The 20,238-nt window shown below is 35.0% G+C and overlaps 1 protein-coding gene across 1 annotated transcript in view; it reads left to right on the top strand.

The window, feature by feature from the left end:
- Positions 1 to 20,238, top strand: part of LOC105993437 (dystrophin-like) — a gene marked incomplete at its 3' end in the record, with an annotated part of 1,816,642 nt that overhangs the window by 1,633,005 nt on the left and 163,399 nt on the right. The window contains 1 exon segment of the mRNA XM_013026710.1: positions 5,512 to 5,668. Coding sequence (XP_012882164.1) covers positions 5,512 to 5,668 — 157 coding nt within the window.

Here is a 20,238-nt window from a genome sequence, read left to right as displayed (position 1 = left end):
ATTTTTATTTTAAAATATTTATAACTTGAGAAATGTTAAAGGGAATTTTATATAAGCAATATGTACAAAGAGTTCAATTGTGTCTGTTACTAGATTTTTCCAGATTATTATACATTTTCAATTATGAGAATCACATATATCATAATTTCAACAAAGCTTACATTTTGTAAGTTTTTATACTTTACCAAACAACTTCTAAATATTATATAAAAGTAACACTTAGGAAATTATGAACATCAATTTGAGAAGTGAAGAACACCAACCTTACATAATCTACAATAGCAATATATTGCTTAGGGAGTACTTGTTATAAGCTGTTAAGAGTTTTCTATGGTGGAGAATGAAAATAGAACAAGACATAGTGACAGAGTCTTTCTAGTTTTTAGGGAAAAAAGTACACAACTTGGACATTGAATATCTTTGACCTTTCTCTCATTCTCTCACTTCTCTCAATATTAATTATGTTTGGAAATCAGAGTTTAAGTCCCATATGGAAGAAAAATGTTTACTTCTCTTTGAGATTAATTCTCTTTATTTAAAGCCCCACAGCTCCAACTTCTTTTTCTGTGGTTCTCTATTATTTCTGCATTTGGTATATGTTTGGGTGCTATTCTAGTTTATAAGGGCATGCAAGATATACAGGACTATATTATTCATTTTATAAAAGAAGTCAAGGTGAAAAATGAATTCAACTGAGCACATTTTGCTTTCAGAAGGTATGTCTTTCAAAGATACGTTTTATTAAGGACTTCAAAGTAGGCATCAACCAAATCACACTTGAAATATCTGTATCTAGAGAAATAACAATCAGTTTATCAGCTCCTATAATTCTTAGCATCTATGTCTCTAAAGAGTTCTTTAAAGACCAAGCAATATATCCCAACACACCTAAAGGCTGGGCATTTTATCTAAACCATATAAATTGTGCAAATTATCTACTTCTTAAGAATCCACACTTGCCTTGTTAAAAGCTAGGAGTACCTAAGCTCTTTTCTTCACCAATAAAGATTAATAGAAAAAGGATAGAAGCTATGTGTGCTTCGTCAAATGAACCTTTTTATTTGCTTTTGAGTTGGTAGAAGTAAATAGAGTATATTTCCCAATTAAAAGAAGCCATTTTTCTTAGTGATCCAGAACATTTGGCTAAAAGTCACTAAAATACGGGTTTCCTCAACTAAGCATGGCTTATAATTTCTACTTCCCACATCTAAATATGAAAAAGTCTTCACAACTTCTGTAGCAGTTCTATGTATCACTCTGAATTTTGGTTTTTACAATTTCAAAACAAGATGGTTGAACGATGATCTCTAAGTTTCTTGGCATCTCTAACAGCTCTTGATATGACAAAAAGTCATTCTATGCATGTGCGTGCATGCGCACACGCGCACACAGACACACACCATTTTCAGGAAGAGGCATTCTGAATATAACATGAGTAAATCACTTAGAAATATTTGATATCCACCCACAAAAATAAAAATAGGGCAACTTCTTCCAACAGACATATTAGAAATGAGTCTTGACAACATTTCATAAGCGTAACACAACCTTAGGACCGAGAAAATATTTTTTGAGTTCCTAGTATTTCTTTATATTTAGACTGCCTCTAAAATTACCACCAATAAAAAAAATCTACCTTTGCTCTATAGAGACAAACAACTAACACTGAGGCAAATATTGTGTGTGTGTGTGTGTGTGTGTGTGTGTGTGTGTGTGTATCTTTAAGTAGTTATACAAAGGAGTTGCCAACAAAGCAGTTTATTAATACAAGGCATATTGATAAATGTCTCCTTTCAGCCAGGCACTGAGGCTCACACCTATAATCCTAGCTATTTGGGGGGCTCAGATCTGAAGATTGCGGTTCAAAGCCAGCCCAGGCAGGAGAGTCCGAGAGACTCTTATCTCTACTTAATCATAGAAAATGCTAGAAGTGGAGCTGTGGCTCAAGTGGTAGCTCTCAGCAAAAAGGCTCCAGGACAGCTCCGAGTCCAAAATGTCCCCTTTTATTATTCAAGGGAAGTATTTTTTTTAAATCTTCCACAAATAGTGATCCTGGAGTTCATCTGCAGACTTCTGAAGGTTCTGGATGTGGCACCTGGGCCTTTCCATTTTAAACAAGCTATTGTGCTCAAGCAAAAGTTCTGCATGCACACTAAAGCTTGGGAACCACAGGATAACATGGAATACCTTTCAATTCCGTGTTTTAACCCAGGAACTATTCAATGACTTTCTCCTCTCAGGCCCTTGCCCACTTTCCTTTGCCTCAGGTTTGGTCCTCCTGTTACATCTTTTCTTTTACTCTTGTGCCTTCAGAGGAAAGGAATCGTTTGATATGGAGCTGAGATGATCAAACATTCTGAAACTTTATCTAACTCCATGCTTTAGGAACAACCTCCTCACCCAGAAACTGGAGAGAGCTTTCATCTCATGGTTCCAGGTCCTTCTGCTGTTGCTCTGTTAACTCTCTCGACTCTCCTCTGTCCCTGGCTTCTAACAGCATCCCTAGCTCACCCTATTAAGTTACTCTTAGATCCTTTAGAAATGAGTTCCCTAGGTCTCTGAGCTATTTGCTCTTAGGGGACACAAAAGAATTCATTGACCCGCTAATGATTAGTCAGCACCATTTAACCTAGAACTAGAGTTGTACACTTTCTTATATAAACAAAGCAGCAGTCTTTGGTCTTACGCTGGGCAGCCTGCCCTTCAGCATTTCCTGACTTAGACCTCTTCACCACAGGGAAGGTGCATTTTGCTATAACAAATAGGAGGTTGATCATTGGGCATCTTTGCATTCTCTCTTCCCTTCCAAATCTTATTACCCAAGGACTCACTGGAACTTACAGACACTCAATAAATATTTGTTTAATCATTGTCTCTTTTACCTTGTCTGGACTTTCCTTCTCACTGCCTATGGTTCAAAATATGCTGCTTTACAGTCTCTTTTGCCCTCAAGGGGAACCAAGCTGTGATTTCCAGAAACCTCAGGGGATCCTTTTAACCAGTACTCATTGCATGCCCTTAAATAGCCAAAATCTTGCATAGGGACTTCTCACTTAAGCTTATTATGGAAGCCTGATAATGGAAGAAGAGGAGGAAACAGAAACATCAAAGAACTGACCACCACACTGTACGTATTCTGAACTTAGTTTTGAACAATTTAATTCCCTCTCTTACCTGATATGGAAAAGCCTTCATTTTATTTTATTTTTATGGTACTTGAGTTTGAACTCAGGGCTGCATACCTGCTAGGCAGGCACTGTATCACTTGAGCTACATCCCAAGCCCCTTTATACTTTATTTTTCAGATCTCATGTATTTTGTACGGGGCTAGCCGTGGATCGCAATCCTATTACCTGCTCTGGAATAGTTGAGCTTGCAAGTATACCACACATTAACTCTTCCTCTAGATTGGGCTCAAGATATGATCTTCCCAATCTCTGCCTCCTGAGTATCTAGGATTATAAGTATAGGTTATAATAGCCACCAAGCCCTTAATTTTTTCCTAGTATAATGTTCATATTAAACATTGTAGAAAGAAAATTCTGACAGTTTGGAAAAGGACAAAGATGAAAGAAAAGAATACTTGCAAATCTACCTCTGAGGGACAATCTGACTGTCATTCTAGAATTTTTTTCATACATATTCAAGCAAATGCACACAAATACATACACATACACAAACAAAATTGAGAAAATAAATAATATTTCTTTTTTATATCCTTACTTTTCTATGTCCATAAATATTCACCTATGCCCTCACACTGAATATTGCATAGAATTTCATTGTATAAATTCACCATTATCTATGCAACCAATTCCCCAGTATTAAATACTTAAATCATTTTTACTTTATACCAAGCATAAATAATACTATAACATTTTGTACCTATTTCTTTTATGCTTTCCTAGCAACTTTCTTATTATTCCTCAAATGTAAGATTGTGAGTCATTGCATTTGCAATGCATTTGCACATTTTAAGGGCTTTTATGTATCATCAGATTATCTTGCAGAAAGTTTGGGACAATTTAATTTCAGTAATAAGTACTCTTCGGTGGTTCTATCTAAGGCCAGAAGGAGAATTGTATTTGAAGTATCAGGATAAGTTACCAAGAAGCAAAAGGAAAGGTTGCTCTACCTGGCTGCAGTGCTTTCTATTTCTATCTTTACAGCATTTGAGACTTTGTTATATTTATATTATAGGCAGCATTAATTTTTATGAATTAATTATTCCTTGTGGATGATATGCGAATGATGAACCATAATTCCAGATTTACCTGAAGATAAAGCTTTGCAGTCTCCCTGCCTTTCCATTTTGTTTTCTGGATGATGATTTATTTTATTAATTTAGCTTCTCATCTTCAAGTGAATTATGGATTTTATAGCCCAGATCATTCATTTGTATACTTTAAAATGGCATCTTAGAATTAACATGTTCTAAATACATTTGATAGTGAAATGCTTGGTCTTCTGTCTAAATTATTCATGTTTGGTGGAAGCTTTCAGACAAATGTCTGTTTTTTCTCTTCTGTGTGAGTTGTTTGAGTACATTTTACACAATGGAAACAAAAGGGAAAGTGTTAGAACTTCATGACAAGCCCCAGGTGCACAAGAGTTTTTGTTTTGTTGGGGTTTTTTTGTTTTCTGTTTTTTTTAAAGGTGCCAGTGGCTCACACCTGTAGTCCTAGCTACTCAAGAGAATGAGACCTGGAGAGTTGTGCTTCAAAGCCAGGTGGGGTAGAAAAATCCAGAAGTCTTAATCTCTATTTGATCAGCAAAAGAAAGCCAGGCTAGAAGCATGAATCAAAATGTAGAGCGCCAGCCTTGAGCAAATAAGCTGTTCATGCATAAGACCTTGAGTTCAAGCTCCTGAAGGAGAAGCATAAAAAAGAGTAGCAGGAAGGAATGAACACTAGGCAGAAGGACTCAGTGGAAAAGACTGCCTTGGGTATAGAGATGAAAAAGGTAAAATATGGGGAAAGGCTTTTCTGTTTCTGAAAGCAGATCCCAGGACTAGCAGGCATCACATGATTTTTATTACTTAAGGTCCAGTTTTGTCAACCACAAACATTAAGAGTGATGGATTACAACAGGAAGTGAATACAATGGAATCCAATGCATTCATCATGCCTGAAGTCTGAGAATTCTGCATGAGGAAAGGAACATAGAACTGAACCCTGTCTTTCCTCAAAATTGCCATTAAAATATCACCACCTCATTTTATAGCTCTCAGAAGGTTGTCAGAGAGAAGCACCTATAACCTCAGCTCAGGGAGCTGAGATCTAGAGATCACAATTCTAAGCCAGCCTAGGAAGGAAAATCCATGAGTATTTTATTTCTAATTAACCAGGTGTGTGTCTCAAATGGTAGATCACCCTAAGGCACAGTGGTTTATGCACCAGGAAAATAACCACCTGGTATAATGAGATTACTAGGACCTTCAGTTATACTTTCAAATGTTCTGACAGTTTTCTCCTGTTTTTTTTCGGTTGTTTGGTTTTGTTTGGTTTTTAGGTCTCATTTGGAAGCCAGTTCTGACCAGTGGAAGCGACTGCATCTTTCTCTCCAGGAACTTCTGGTGTGGCTACAGCTGAAAGATGATGAATTAAACCGGCAAGCACCTATTGGGGGCGATTTTCCAACAGTCCAAAAACGGAATGATTTACACAGGGTAGGACATGTTTAAGCTTACTTCCTTTACCATAGTAAGCAGTAAGTGACTATAATTCATCTTGTTGGGAATTAAGTCAAATAGAAATTTGTTTCGCTTCTCTCATCCAAGGGTCAATTATAAATAATCCAAGCCATTCTATTTTAAATGTCAAAAACATCTACGCTATTAATGCCCTTTAGGAAGTCTCCCAACTCTTGCCTATTTTTAAAATCTTTTCATACTGGAAAATGCTGAGCATTTATAAAAGTAGATAGAATGCTACAACACTCATGTACTTATTAGACCATTAACAATCATCAATTCATGGTCAGTCTTATTCCTTCTTTACTTCCATTCCTTGCCCCATTATTTTGAAGCAGATTTCAGGCATATGTCATTTTATCCCTAAATGTTTCAGGAAATAGCTTGAAAGCAGAAAGGTTTGCTTTTTATAATAATCACTGTGCTGCTATAATACTTTAAAATCATTGGATGAGGCATGAGAGTTCATTGCTATGAATCTAGCTACTGAGGAGGCAGAGACTGGGAAGATCACAGTTTGAGAAATTAGCAAGGCCCAATCTCCACCAATAAGAGAGGTCCAGTGTGGTGTACACCTCTCATCCTGGCTAAGTAAGAGGCACAAAGTGTAGGATTGATGTCCAGGCTGATACATGTGAAAACAAAAGACCTTACTTGAAAAAGAATGAAAGCATATAGGCCTGAATAATAGAGCACCTACCTAGCAAGTATAAGGCTCTGAGTTCAAACTCCAATTCCTCCAAGAATAGTATCGATAACAATTATATCAAATAAGTTGGTATTCAAATTTTCATTTCTTTCATGCAGTCTTTTTTTCAGTTTTTAGCTTTTGTTTTAAGTAAGAATTATAGTGAAATCCACATGTTGCACTTGGTTCATTTATTTTTTTCCAGCTCCTCCTTTTTACATCATTTGTACAGGATAGACAAGATAAATATTTCTACTTTACCAATTTTCAGAATAGTGAATTGGTCATTAGCATACTCCAGCAGGGACCAATTGTTTCTTTTCTTTTGATTTTAGTTATATTTCTGTCTTCTCTACTAGGCTCTGAAAGGGGAAGACAGAGATTTGGTCTTGTTCATTTCTGAGACCCTACAGCCTAGTAAACTATCTATCTGATGTATAGTAACAATTACATAGTTTTGATTTTCATAGTATTGGAATTTGATGCCACTGTGCCATGCTTCCTGTCCTGTTGTTCACTTGTTATTTTTAGGATAAGGTTTTGTTTCCTTCCTAAGTGTGTACCTGAGCCTTGATCTTCTTAATTTAGGCTTCAGATAGTTTCTGGAATCACAAGTGTGTGCCACTATAGTGAGATTACAACCAATGAGGAGTCTAATGGATTTTTTTTTGCATGGGCTAGCCTCATTCCAACATCCTTTTGTTTTCAACCTCCCAAGTAGTTAGAATTACAATTCTGAGCCAATGGTGTCTGGCCTGATAACTACTTTTGGAATAAATATAAAAGACAAAGAAAACCAAGTACATTAATAGCATATACTAAAAACTTGATAAAGCAGTACCACTATGCATAGTTTAACCTCAAAGGAAAATTCTCTAGAGAGACACAGTAAAAGGTAGCATGTTGTGGGTTAAGTGTTTGTATATTTCAGAGAAGAGGATATAGGAGACTACATAGTAGAAATAAAATGTGAAGGAAGACCCAGAAATCTTTGCAAAAGAATGTCAAGAAAACTGCCTGCTTTCCCTTTAGCCATTTCCCTTTATATAACTCAATATTATGTTAGCTATTGTAGTAGGGTAAAATATAATAGTGATATATTCTTATGATGTCCTAACTTTGAATATATAGTCAAAATACTGATTCATATATAGAAGAACATTTGTTGAAAAGGATAGACATTTTAAATGGAATACTTCATATGAGATAATAAAATAAGAGTGGATTTCTACAAAAATACACAATTTTTCTTCTGGCTTGAGAAACCAATAAAAATGAATCACTGCCCAAGTACACTAAAAATCAGGAGATTTAAATTGTGATTACTACTGAAAGGTAAGATAATTAGTCCACATAATTGCCACTACCTTTTACCCAGCTTATTGTTATAGATACTCCTTCTCTATGTGCATTTATTGGCTTTAGTGTCTTGTAAAATGTACTTCTCAGTATTCTCTCCAGAATCTTAAGAAAGTCATGTGATGAAGATGGAGACACTGGAGTTAGGATTAACATGAAACAGGGTTAAGTTAATTTCGCCACTCTTGATAAGTGTGCTCACTCAGATACCTGCCTGTTATTTTCTTGGACCAAACCAAAGTTCCAGAGCATTGATAATTCTTTGTATTTATGAGTTCATCTATTCCTTCATCTTTGCCTCCCTTCAGGTACAACTTACATTTACTCATCAGATGTTTTAATAACTCATTCCAAAGCTCTAAAAATCTTTGACTTTTTAAAACTTGGATAATCAGTATTTTTCCTTGCAGATACCAACAGAGCAAACTGGTATTTTTTCATGATCACCAATCTATAGAGGTCCATTGCCACTACACTTCTGCATTTACTACAAAACTATTTCTCAATTTTGTCTACTGCTATCAGCATAGTTACAAATAGCTTCTCTTAAACCTTTCTAGATCTGCTCTGGCTACCCTCCAATGCAATCACTACTTTTCACTCAAGTAGAAGCTATGTAAAAATACAAATTGAATTATGTCTTTGCTAGCTTTACACTCTAACGGCTTCTCAATGCTCTTGGAAAAAGACCAACAATCTCAGTAAGGGTAATAAGGCTTTATGTGATTTTTTTTTTCTTTCCTTACAGCCACACTCTCTTCTGGTCTTTTTTTTCTTTTTTAATCCACTATATTCCTCTCAAATGAGGCTTTAAGCATACTGCTCCTCTGTCTTGTACAGTCTTGTACATTTTAGTTCAAACATCACACAAGCTTTTCCCTAATGCCTCCATGTGATCAGATCTCCACTTTTATAAACTCTTTTAATGCCATCTACTTTTCCTTCTATAACTTACTATGTTTTTTGAAAACCTGTGTATGTGCTCTGGGAAACTTTTTGTGAGAGAGCAAGGTGACATCTTTATACTTACTGCTTTATAAAGTACATGACAGACACAATGGATAGAGGAGAAAGGAAGAAAAGAGAACAGAAGGCTGAGGCAGGAAGATGAATTCCAGGCCAGCTTGCAAAACACAGGGAGACCTTGTCTCAAAAACAGTGGGGAAGGAGCACTTTGATAGGAGGAAGGAAGAAACAAAGCAACCAGTACACTTCTAAGAACCTTGTTTATTTCATAGTCTTTCAAGAACAAGAGCAAGGAAATAAAATTGTTCCCTCCTTAGAGAACTTTTCTGATTATTCTCAACTAAGCATCCTTTTGTAAAGTTATTTTGGTGCATGTTATTTTTGTCTATAGGTTGGTCCAAATGCTTTACTGAGCTTTTCTTGGTTATCTTTAAGAAATACTCTATCATAAAACAATCTCCTTCCTCAAAGCTCATCATTCCTGTTTATAAATGAAAGAATAGTCCAGCCCACTGACCTACTCGGTTTTGTTGTATTTATGCAGCAGCCTTTTTAGAGCTATAATACAAGTGCTGCATAAGTTAGTGACACATTTGTTGTCTGTGGGCAAAAGGAACAAAGAAAACTCCTTGAAACTGGATCTACATATTGGACCTTCTGAACTCAATTAGGAAGAGTGAAGTGAAGCACAATTGCCATTAAACACCATCAATATTCAGTCATTGACAGCTTTTGTGTTTTATTTTTATTAGGCCTTAGGTTTACTTTGTACTCTTTCTAAGATTATAGATTGTCTGGTTCTTTGTGAGGTTTGTTTTTTTTAATTTCATTGCTGTTTATGTAGAATGCTTGACATCAAGATGGGTCACTTGTAATCATAAACTACTTCCAATGTGTTTCATTGTCACTTCAAAAAAAATCATCTGTTTACTATCTGCCATAAATTAGTAAAGCCCTTAACTTCAACTTTATATGGAAACACATATTTTATAGACATATCCAAAATGGCAACTATAATAAATAGCATATTACAATTTTTTCTTTAATTTTTATGTAACACAGGATAGTTAAAAACAAGTCATTAACATTTTGTTTGCATATCATTTAAGATTGATGATAGAATTTTGAAGGATAATATGTCTTACAACATTTTTTTTTTGGTTAGTCGTGGGGCTTGAACTCTAGCCCTGGGCTCTCTCCCTCAGCTCTTCAGCTCAAGGTTAGTGCTCTACCCTTTGAGTCACAGTGCCACTTCCAGTTTTTTGGTGGTTTATTGGAGATAAGAGTCTCACGGACTTTCTTGCCCAGGCTGGTTTTGAACTGTGATCCTCAGTTCTAAGCCTCCTGAGTGGCTAGGATCACAGGCGTGAGCTACCGGCACCTGGCTATACACCATTTATTTATTTATTTATTTTTGTCTCTCAGTGCCTGGGCGCTGTCCCTCAGCTCTTCAGCTCAAGGCTAGCACTCTACCACTTGAGCCACAGTGCCACTTCCGGCTTTTTTCTTTTTGCTTATGTGGTGCCGAGGGATCGAACTCAGGGCCTCATACATGCTAGGCAAGCACTCTACCACTGAACCACCTTCCCAACCCCTATGCACCATTTTCTTAGAGTGAAAATATATAGTCAGTCTCAGTTGCTCTGATGGAGACGTAAATGCTTTTTCAGTAGGTAAATAATAAATACTCCATTCCTATATAGTCCACATAGGTAGTTGAGACTGTGGTCTCACTCCTCAATGCAATTGCCCCACCCATGGAAGTAGATATATGTTTCCCAAACCAGCTGGACAATATAACAGCTACAAGATAATGGCTCTCAAGACTAATTAATAAAATAACACTCTGTATGTGTTGAAGTGTTATAAATAATTAAAGCTCAAATGTGCCTTAGCAAATATAAACTGACCAATTTTTATATCTTTTGAATACATTATCCTGGCTTTTACAGTTCCTCATTATTTGCCTCACTAGATTGCTCGTTTTCAATTAGTGTATATTATTCTGGTCCAGATATATTTTTTAAACTGACTTCCTTTGTTTTACTTGAGCAGTCACTAAAGTGATATTTATTACTTGTCTACTTCTGTGATTAACCTAGAGAGAGTCTTAAAGGAGGCAAATAATAGTGGAGAATTTCTAAGGAGAGCTGCAATAAACCGTGAGCTTATTTAATTCCCTTCTTGCTATCCCAAATCCAAATGGAGATTAGGTGTTGATTATAAGAACACTGTAGGTAATGACTTTTGTTTGCACTTTTACTAATGAAATTGTTTGTTGTTGGGTTTTCATCTTTCAATTTAAAAATCTTTATAATCCCTTCTCCAGAGACCATCAAGGACACCTTCAAAGCTTCCTGAGATTTTCTGGTTACGATTCAGATGGAAGTAATCAATACATGCATTATTAAAACACCAGACAGAAAGCCATTATTGCTTGGATGCTGTTGACAAATGAAAATGCTTGAATAAAGTAGTTTACTTGTTCATTTGTCAGGTCATATATTATGCATGTTCGATTTATTCACAAGTCACCACAAAGTGAGGCAGAGGTTCCAAATTCAATAAAATTATCCTAAAATCACATTGTAAATTATACATTTATTTGGAATAATTATATTATCAATACTGGCCTGCTAACTTTGGCTATAATTTTAGTGTATATCAGATTGGAGGAGTTTTCTGTATTTTCTTTACACAGAAATAAAACATTTCTTTGGATACTGTTTGTGAATGCTAAGTTTTAGGTCAGGTCTGTTTTGACAAAAATGTATACTTCCTTCTCACCTCTGAAAGATGACAAAGGTTGTGACATAGTATTTCATTTCTACACTAAAAGCATGATCTTTTGGAATTTCTAAAGAGATTGGGTTCCCTGTAAAGTTTACTTTTAGTTACATCTATCCTGAGATATCTTGTCAGCTATACTGGAAGAAATCAACATCTTTTTTTAATCTATTCTTCATCTGTAATGAGGGAAACTATGTTCATATAACTGTGATATTCTATGCAGTCATATTTAGGCAAGCTGAATAAAAAAGACTTGAAACTTATTTTTAGAACTGCATTTCTAGGCATTTGTGGAAATCTTTGGAAAACTAGCTGTATCATCAGAATATAAGAATGGAGTCATCTAGGAATTGTTCTTCTTTAATGAGTATAACAAGATAAAATGTGAGCAATCTACAAATTGCTTTCTCTATTAAAGTGTTTTTTCTTTGTCATAATATTTTGATATCTTGACAAATATTTTAAGAGTAATACTTGTATGGTGTTTTGCTTTTACAAAGTATTTTATATATACTATTCATTTAATTACAAATAGGCCCTTAAACTTTCACTACATTCCCCAAATTTTTATTTTAGAGAAAAAATTATAACCACGATTCCTAGAAGTCATTGTTCCTTTCAGAAACTATTTACATAAACATCTATCTACTCTGTGCTCACCTATCTTTGGCCATAGTGAACATGATTCCTTGTCCTCATGGATGTCCAACTTTAGTGAGAGTTGTTGATATACTAGAAATATCAATCATAGGTAACATCTATGAAGTAAAAAGAAAATAAACACAGTAGAGATAGGAAAAGACTGGAAAATATAAGTATACCTTAAGTTATATTTGAACAAAGGTTGGTCTACGTGTATGAACCAAGTAAATACCTTGAGTAAAGATTACTCTGGTCAAAGTTTATGTGCATTAACATATTTGGAATATTCAAGTAGTATTTCTCAGGGAAAAAGACTAGGAGACTGTGGTAGATTGTGGAGGGAGACAACGGGAAGGTAATGAACAGCTTGTAGGCCATAGCTTAGAGGTGGATTTTCTTCTGTGTGCAGTGAAACATCACTGAAGGGCTCTCAGCAGGCATGATGCGATCTGATTTATGTATGCACAAGTTCACTCCAGCTGCTGTATGGAAAATTGACTAGGAAAGGCAAAACTTCAAGCTCAGAGAAACTTAGAAGCATGGCAAAATCATCTAGGAAGTAAATGATGATGGTTTACACTGGAATGCAAGGAGAGATATAATGAAAAATTAGTTTAGCCCAGCTATAGTTTGAAGGTTTACCTGATAGATGGAATGTGAGTATAGATGGAATGTGGAGTGCAAGGGAAAGAGAAGAGTCAAGGCTGACTCTGAAGTCTACAGCTTCATTGAATAGGGAATTGACAGTGCCATTTATGGAGATGAGAGGGACTCTGAAATAATCATGTTTGAAAATGTGTACTTGGAGCAAATCAAGGAGTCCAATTTGGGATTATTTTGAAAGACTAGACAAATGATATGATTCAGAAATTTACTGGTTATACTTGACAGCTTCAGATTTCAGCTGAGTGCCTTGAAAATGGATATAAGTTCATTTATCACATGATTTTCTAATAATCTGTTCATTTGTACTACCAATTCAGACCGAAGCAATGTCCAGTATTTAGAATTTAGGCTGAATAACCTAAATGAATTCCCTAAACAGCCATGGGAACACACTGACTTCTCCCCAGTGATTTCTCAAGGTCAGTTAAGAACTTAGCAACTTTTATTGTCAGTGGGAAGTGACTTCTCCACTTGGAAGTTGGCCCAGCCTCAGGACTGAGTTTAACAGCTGTTCAAGATGCTCTGTGGGCCTGAAACTATTCCTGTGAGCAGGCTGGACTCTATCTAGCCCATGTCCTTGATCCAAAACAACACAACTTTTTGTTTTAAAATACTTCCAGAAAAGCAAATTGAAACAAAGTATTGTGAAAAATATTTTTACCCAAAACATTGAAAAAATTTCTGAGTTATAATTCAATTTAAATAAAACAATTTCAGGATTAAAATATATCCATTTGTTTTTCAATTTTGTTTCACAATGATTTAATCTCACTTATAAATTAATCCCATTGTACATGTTATTGTCTGAATCAATGTATCTGATACTGCAATATTTTTACTTATTTTGTAGTAGAGTCAAATATGATACAATCTTTTTTCATCTAATTTCTAAATGACTACGAAGTAAAACTCATAGAAGCAGAACACAGAGTGGTGATTGCTAGAGGTTGAGGAGAATTGTTACTCACTTTGGACATAAAGTTTTGGTCAAGACATATGAGTACCTTCTAGAGATCTACTGTACAACATTGGGCCTATCATTACTAATGCCAATGTATACACTTAAAATTTATTAGAATGTAAATGTCATGTTAAGAATTTTTACCACAACAAAAAAAATGATGATGGCCTCATTTTTAGCCCATATGCCCAGGTGCATAATTATTGTAATGTTAGCTGTCTCAGATGATTTTTTAGAAAAAGCTCTTTCTAATTGCTGTTCAGTTTCCTCTTCCTTCAAATTTCTTCATGAACCTCTATAAATTTGTTTAGATTCTTGGAGCCAATATTCCTGCCACACTGGCATTTACCGTATTCTTGCTTTTTTTAAGACCTTGGTTTTTAATTTGGGCATTGATTGTCCATAAGTCATCATTTGGTAAACTATTTTTGTGTTTGAAACTCAATTACTGTGATAGCTTTTTAATTGATTATAATGGAATGAATTCAACAACTAACTTAACAGACATAAAAATATATAGGAGATATACAGACAAGAAAAAAATAGGATGGGAATTAGCCTGATCCATAACTATTTGGTGACTGAATAGAACTATTGAATCATTATAAATGTTGGGGTCTGCCTAATGTTTTCTTATCTAGAAGTGCTGCAGTGTAGAGGAAAAGCTCCAGGCAGTGGTTCAAACTATTTAACATGTGGTGAATGTTTACATGTAAACATGTTTCAGAAACAGCTACCTCTTAAGAAAATTCCAGCCAATACACTTAGCTCTGTATCAGAAACATGAGAGTAAGCTTAAAATAACATGTTTTTTTTTACAAACTCACAGCATTATTTTTTGTCTCTAACGATTCATGAGACAAAGCTTTTATCTATAATCAAGTTTTGCATCTAAATAAACCTGACCTTATACATATTCTTACTTTCTAACTGGATATTCTATTTTTATTCAACAATATTTATTGAGAATAGCCAAGCAATGGATACAACTTTTATCATTAGCACTGATGCTTAGCAGAGACTATTTAATACAACAAGCATGTAACAGCCTATGGCTGGTTAATGATCTAAACATATTGACTATAGAGTATTAGGACTGAATGTTAAAATGTAGATAAGGTGATATACAACTGGATATTTTATAAGTTAAGGTAGAAAAACTCAGGAAGATTTGATGACATTTACAAGATCTCTGTAGCCAATTTCTGGCCCAAGCCAGACTTAAATCCCAGAGCTCTTCCTATTCAGGGTTATGTTCTTTTCATCACTCCAACAATCTGAGATCGTTCTGTCAAGTTATTCTTCTGAATATGGCAATTATATAGTTATTCTATCAGATTTCAGTCTGAATAACACAAATAGAACTTTGCTACTTCAATGGGACTATAGATAAAATTCCAATCCAAGAATATTGTACATGACAGGAAAACATCTGTATTTTGAAAAGCAAAGGCTTTTATTTCCATCTGTCACAATACGACCCTACTTCCCCTGTCTATAGACGAAAACAAGGTAGTTTTTCTCCCTGCAATGTCAGTATCTGAGCCCAGAGCCTGTCTACTCTGATAAACTGCTAGCAAGTCAATATCTCACCTTTTATTCCCTCCTCATATGCGATTCTGAGAAACTTTCATTTGTGGAATTACTAGGTATTTCTTATCATACTTATCTTTCATGCCCTGGAAGCAAAAGGGACAGAAAAAACTTCATTAATATTTTTCACATATATGGGGTCCAAATTATATTTGAGGGAATTTTTAGTTTTTGCACTTTCTCATTTTCAGCTTGGCTTAATAAGACGGTCAGGATTGGCTAAATGAACTCCAAGATATGGAAACAAGAGGGCTTTTTTGTATTTTTTTTTGTTTTTAATGTGCTGTGTGAAGTTACTTTTTTCTTTTGTTTTCCCCACACACACACTTTTAGTATATCCCCTGTCATCATTGTTTTTAGTTTTGGTACCCTGTGTCTCGAATCTATGTTTATTTGATTTGGGGAAAGGAAGGGGAATAACAACTTAGTGAGACAAAGGAGAAAGGGTGAACCAATGAAACAGCACTTACAAGACTCTATGTTGGAAATGAACTTTACAAACTGGGGGCGGGGGGGGGGCGGGTGAGGGAAGTCAGAGGAAGGGAAAGTGGGAGAAAATGTTCAATAAGAAATGTACTTATTACCTTACTTATGTAACTATAACCCCCCTGTACATCACCCTTACAATAAAATAAAAAATTAAAAAAACACAAAAGTAAAAAGTAACAAAAAAATAAATAAAAAGAATATCAAGATTGGGATTGAATTATCTAATCAACTAATGGCCTGAAGTAAACCCTAACCTATCTGTACTTCAATTTGCATTGATGAAACATTTATAATATCAAACCACAGACCACACTACAAATAGACCTACTTAACCAAACTATTGATTCCTTAGGGACATTGATCAGTCTCCTACATTTTCCTTACCTTACACATAATAGGTTCAAAATAAATAGCTTTGAATGAATCATTAGTCAGCAATCAGTCACCCAGTTGACCAGTACTTGTGATATATAAACACTCTCAATCCAATCATTTAACCTTTAGAATAAATGGTTTGACCTTGAAATTTGACACTGTCAAACAATGTAGGAGCATGCTCTAAGGAAATGTATTTTGTAAACTTGAGGAAACTAAAGGCGTCCATTTCGTATGCCTAATTTGTTCTCCTTTGCACAACAGAATGCTATTTTATTTTCATGCTATAAATTTTTAGTAATTGCTCGTAATTTTTCTACAATACTATTTTGGAACCCTAAATCTAGCTATCTTAGAAAAGGAAACAGGAGTATAAGGGGAAGAGGATATGTTGTTGTTGTTGTTGTTGTGTTTTGCTTTGTAATTTGCTTTATATTGAAGTACTGGGGTTTGAACTCAGAGACTTACACAGGCACTTTACAATTTGAGCCACAACCCAGCCCTAAAGATGTGATTTTTTTAAAATCATCTATTTGTAGCACTTGTGTATGTCTTTAATTTGTAATAAAGCCTTACAGACATGTACAAACAGTAAATGCTCTTTTGCAACCCAGAACTTATTATTGAGTAAGAGTTTTTGATACATATAAGCAGTAATATGGTTCCTACAATAGTTGGCAACTTGTACAGGTTGGCTCTGAGAATAAAGTTGATATAAAAGCTAAAAAAAATCTCACAATATATTCAAGATATTTGGAAAGAAATTTGGATACTGACATCTAATTTTTTAATAAATTTTAATATATATTTTTATTGTAAAGATACTGTACAGAGTGGTTACAGTTACATGAGTAAGGTAATGAGTCCATTTCCTATCGAGCATTGTTACCCCCTCCTTTGTTTTCCCCTACCATCCCTTTCCTTCCACCTCCCCATAACCCTCCCTCACTACACAAGGTTGTAAGTTTATGTCCAACATAGTGTCTTGTACATCTCATTGTTATAATGGGTGAAATTGTATCCTTATTTCAGCATTTTGTTATTTCCCTTCCCCTCCCCAAATTAGAAAAATGTATATACAAGATGTAAGGGACAACTAAATTTTGCAAAGATACATTCAGTATGCAAATGGGAGAAGGTGTCAACATCTCCACACATTAATGAACTGACTTGTCTGATTTAAATATTAACCATAATTTATAAGTAAATCAATGGTTGTATGAGTATAGATTTGCCAAGTCTTCCTTCAAGTAGTCTTTTAGAAAGTTATGTATTATCAAAAAATCAAGGTTCTTGATATTGAACATTCTTATTTTTGTTCAAACGAATTTTAAAATTTAACAACTCTATTGCAATGGGCAGTTTACAGTAAATTATTGCATATTAAATGTTTGAACTTTTATTATTTTAATACAGAATCTTCTTAAATACATATATTTTTCTTTCTTGAACTCCATGCTACAAAAACAAATGACACTATTTTCTAGAACAGTATTTGGTGCCTATAGAATATTTCTTAATTGACTAAATGGAGAATAACCTTCCATGTAACTGTATTTAAAATGATATAATACTATTTATAGTCTTTCCATGTAATAAGAAACATTATCATTTTCTTTATTCTCATATTTTCTAGAGCTATTGATTTCTTTTTTTATCCTTTTTTTGCATTTAGTCTAAATCTTTCTAAATTCCAAAGATTCACTTTACCCTCTCTTCTATCTACTTTTGTAATTTCAAGCAATGATGTGAAAATAATGGTGCTTATGTCTTTGTAATGACAGAAATTCCTTTGTCTTTTCTTCAGACCCATTTTAATCTTCAGTGACTCATATTTAAGAAATGAACTGTGCAGCTGTGGTGGAACTAAATCCTTGGCAACAATTGGAGGGGCAAACAAGTAGTGCCTCACAATGGATGGGCCTTAGCTTTGAATTATTTACTGTTCATTTTAACAATGGAACTGCATTCTCAAAGAGTGTCTTCAATTTTTTCACTTTCATAAGTCCTTTAAGGTCCATTTCTTATTGTACAGACCCTGTTCCAACAATTATCTCCACTTTCTTCTGTTCAGGTCTTTATCATGTCTTTCCCTGCTTACATGACCAACCATCTTAGTTTTCCAGGGACTGTCCAGTTTCCCTGGGACTATCCTGGTTTTAACATTGAAAGTTTCCCAGGAGTGTTGGTCCCATATTTAGGCCTAGTAGTTGGGAGGCTGAAGCAGCAAGATTGCCACTTCAAGGCTGGCTTTGACTACATAACAAGAACTTGCTCAAGAGAAACAACAACAAAAACCAGAAAGTTTCACACTCTGAAAAACTCAGTGCTGAGGAAATTAAGATGGTTAGTTACCCTTTGCTAGTTTCCATTTTTCAGTCAAGATCCAAATCATTCTTACCGTCAAAAAAACATCCTTTCTCTTTGTGTTTTGATCCTCTCGGTCTTCCTGTCCTGCCTTTTTCTTTCTCTTCTCAGAAAACAACAACAACAAAAGCAAACAAAGATTGATTAAATAATTTTCACTGGAAGTGGCTAGTCACTCTTCCCCGACTCTTTCCTGAATTAGTCTTTCTGACACTACTGCTATTCACTGAAATTGCTGTCCTCCACTCTGATGAGCACTCTGCAGTGCCAATCTGGCATTGCCTCTGTATATCTTGGTTGGATGCTCTTGGTCACCTTCTCCCTCTTGAAATTCTGCCTCTCTCTTCTATGGTCTGTACTCTTCATTTCCCTCAAGCTCTTTCCTATCCATTCCTTTAAGGTCTCTTGTGAAATCCTGTTTTACTTTCTGCTCAGTAAATGTTGATAGGTAGGCAGTCAATGTATATTAGCTAAATGAGAGAATGACTCCTAAATCTCCTTTTCTTCTCCCCAAACATTATTATATTATTTCCTTGTGGAAAGAATGTTACTTCTCCAAGATGAGTATATCACAACCCGTTACTCTGTTCCTTACACAGACCTTCCCTGCTATTTAGTGTTTGGTTTTCTAAAATATATTTTATTGTTATTATATACAGGTGACATACAGAGGGGTTACAGTTACCTAAGTCAGGTAATGAGTATATTTCTTTTTGGACAATGTCACCCCTTCCCTCACTCTGTCCCAGTTTTTCCTTCCCATCCTCACCCACAAGTTGTACAGTTAATTTTCAACATAGTATATAGTGAGTACCACTACTGTATTTATTCATCCTTTGTCATACCTTTTTGGTACCCCCTTACCTTCCCAAAGACAAATTAACAAACAAGACTAAAGAAAAAGACAGAAAATAACAGCAACAAGAACAAGAAAAATCTCTTGTTTCTATTTCTTGGAGTTCATTTCAATAAATATTATTTTATACAAACATATACACATAGCCTTTGACCCTTTGTGATCAACTCCTTTTGTCTCACTGTGTGAATATCTAGAAACCTGTATAGTTTATCGTGTTCCAGTGTTCGTTAGTTTTATCATCCAGTATGTTTACTTGTAAATTTGTAGGCACATTCTAGTTTCCACAAGTAAAAGAAATCTTGCAACCCACATTTCCTTATGGCTTACTTAGCTTAACATAATTTCCCCACATTTTTCCTTTTTCTTATGAATAGTACAATATCATTCTTTCTGATGGAAGAGGAGAATTCCATTATGTATGAATACCACATTTTCTTGATCCGTTAGTCCACTGAGGGGCACCTGGGTTAATTCCATATCTTGGCTATAAACAATGCTGCAGTGAACATTGTTGTGCTGTTAGCTTTAGTGTGACCTTATTTGTGTACTAATGGATAAATGTCCAGGAGTGTTATTGCTGGCTCATAAGGAAGCTCTCTGTTTAGTTTTTTGAGAAACTTCCATACTGCTTTCCAGAGTAGTTGAACAAGTTCTCATTCCCAACAGTATAGTAGAATTCCCTTTGGCCATATCTCCACCAGAATTTGTTATTGTTACCTTTCTTCATAATGGACATTCTAACTGGGGTGAGATGGAATCACAATATTGTTTTGATTTGCATTTATTTTATG

This window comes from Dipodomys ordii, unplaced genomic scaffold (genome assembly GCF_000151885.1).
Source record: "Dipodomys ordii isolate 6190 unplaced genomic scaffold, Dord_2.0 Scaffold96, whole genome shotgun sequence".
Lineage (NCBI taxonomy): Eukaryota > Metazoa > Chordata > Mammalia > Rodentia > Heteromyidae > Dipodomys > Dipodomys ordii.
This window is presented reverse-complemented; position numbering and strand designations above follow the sequence as displayed.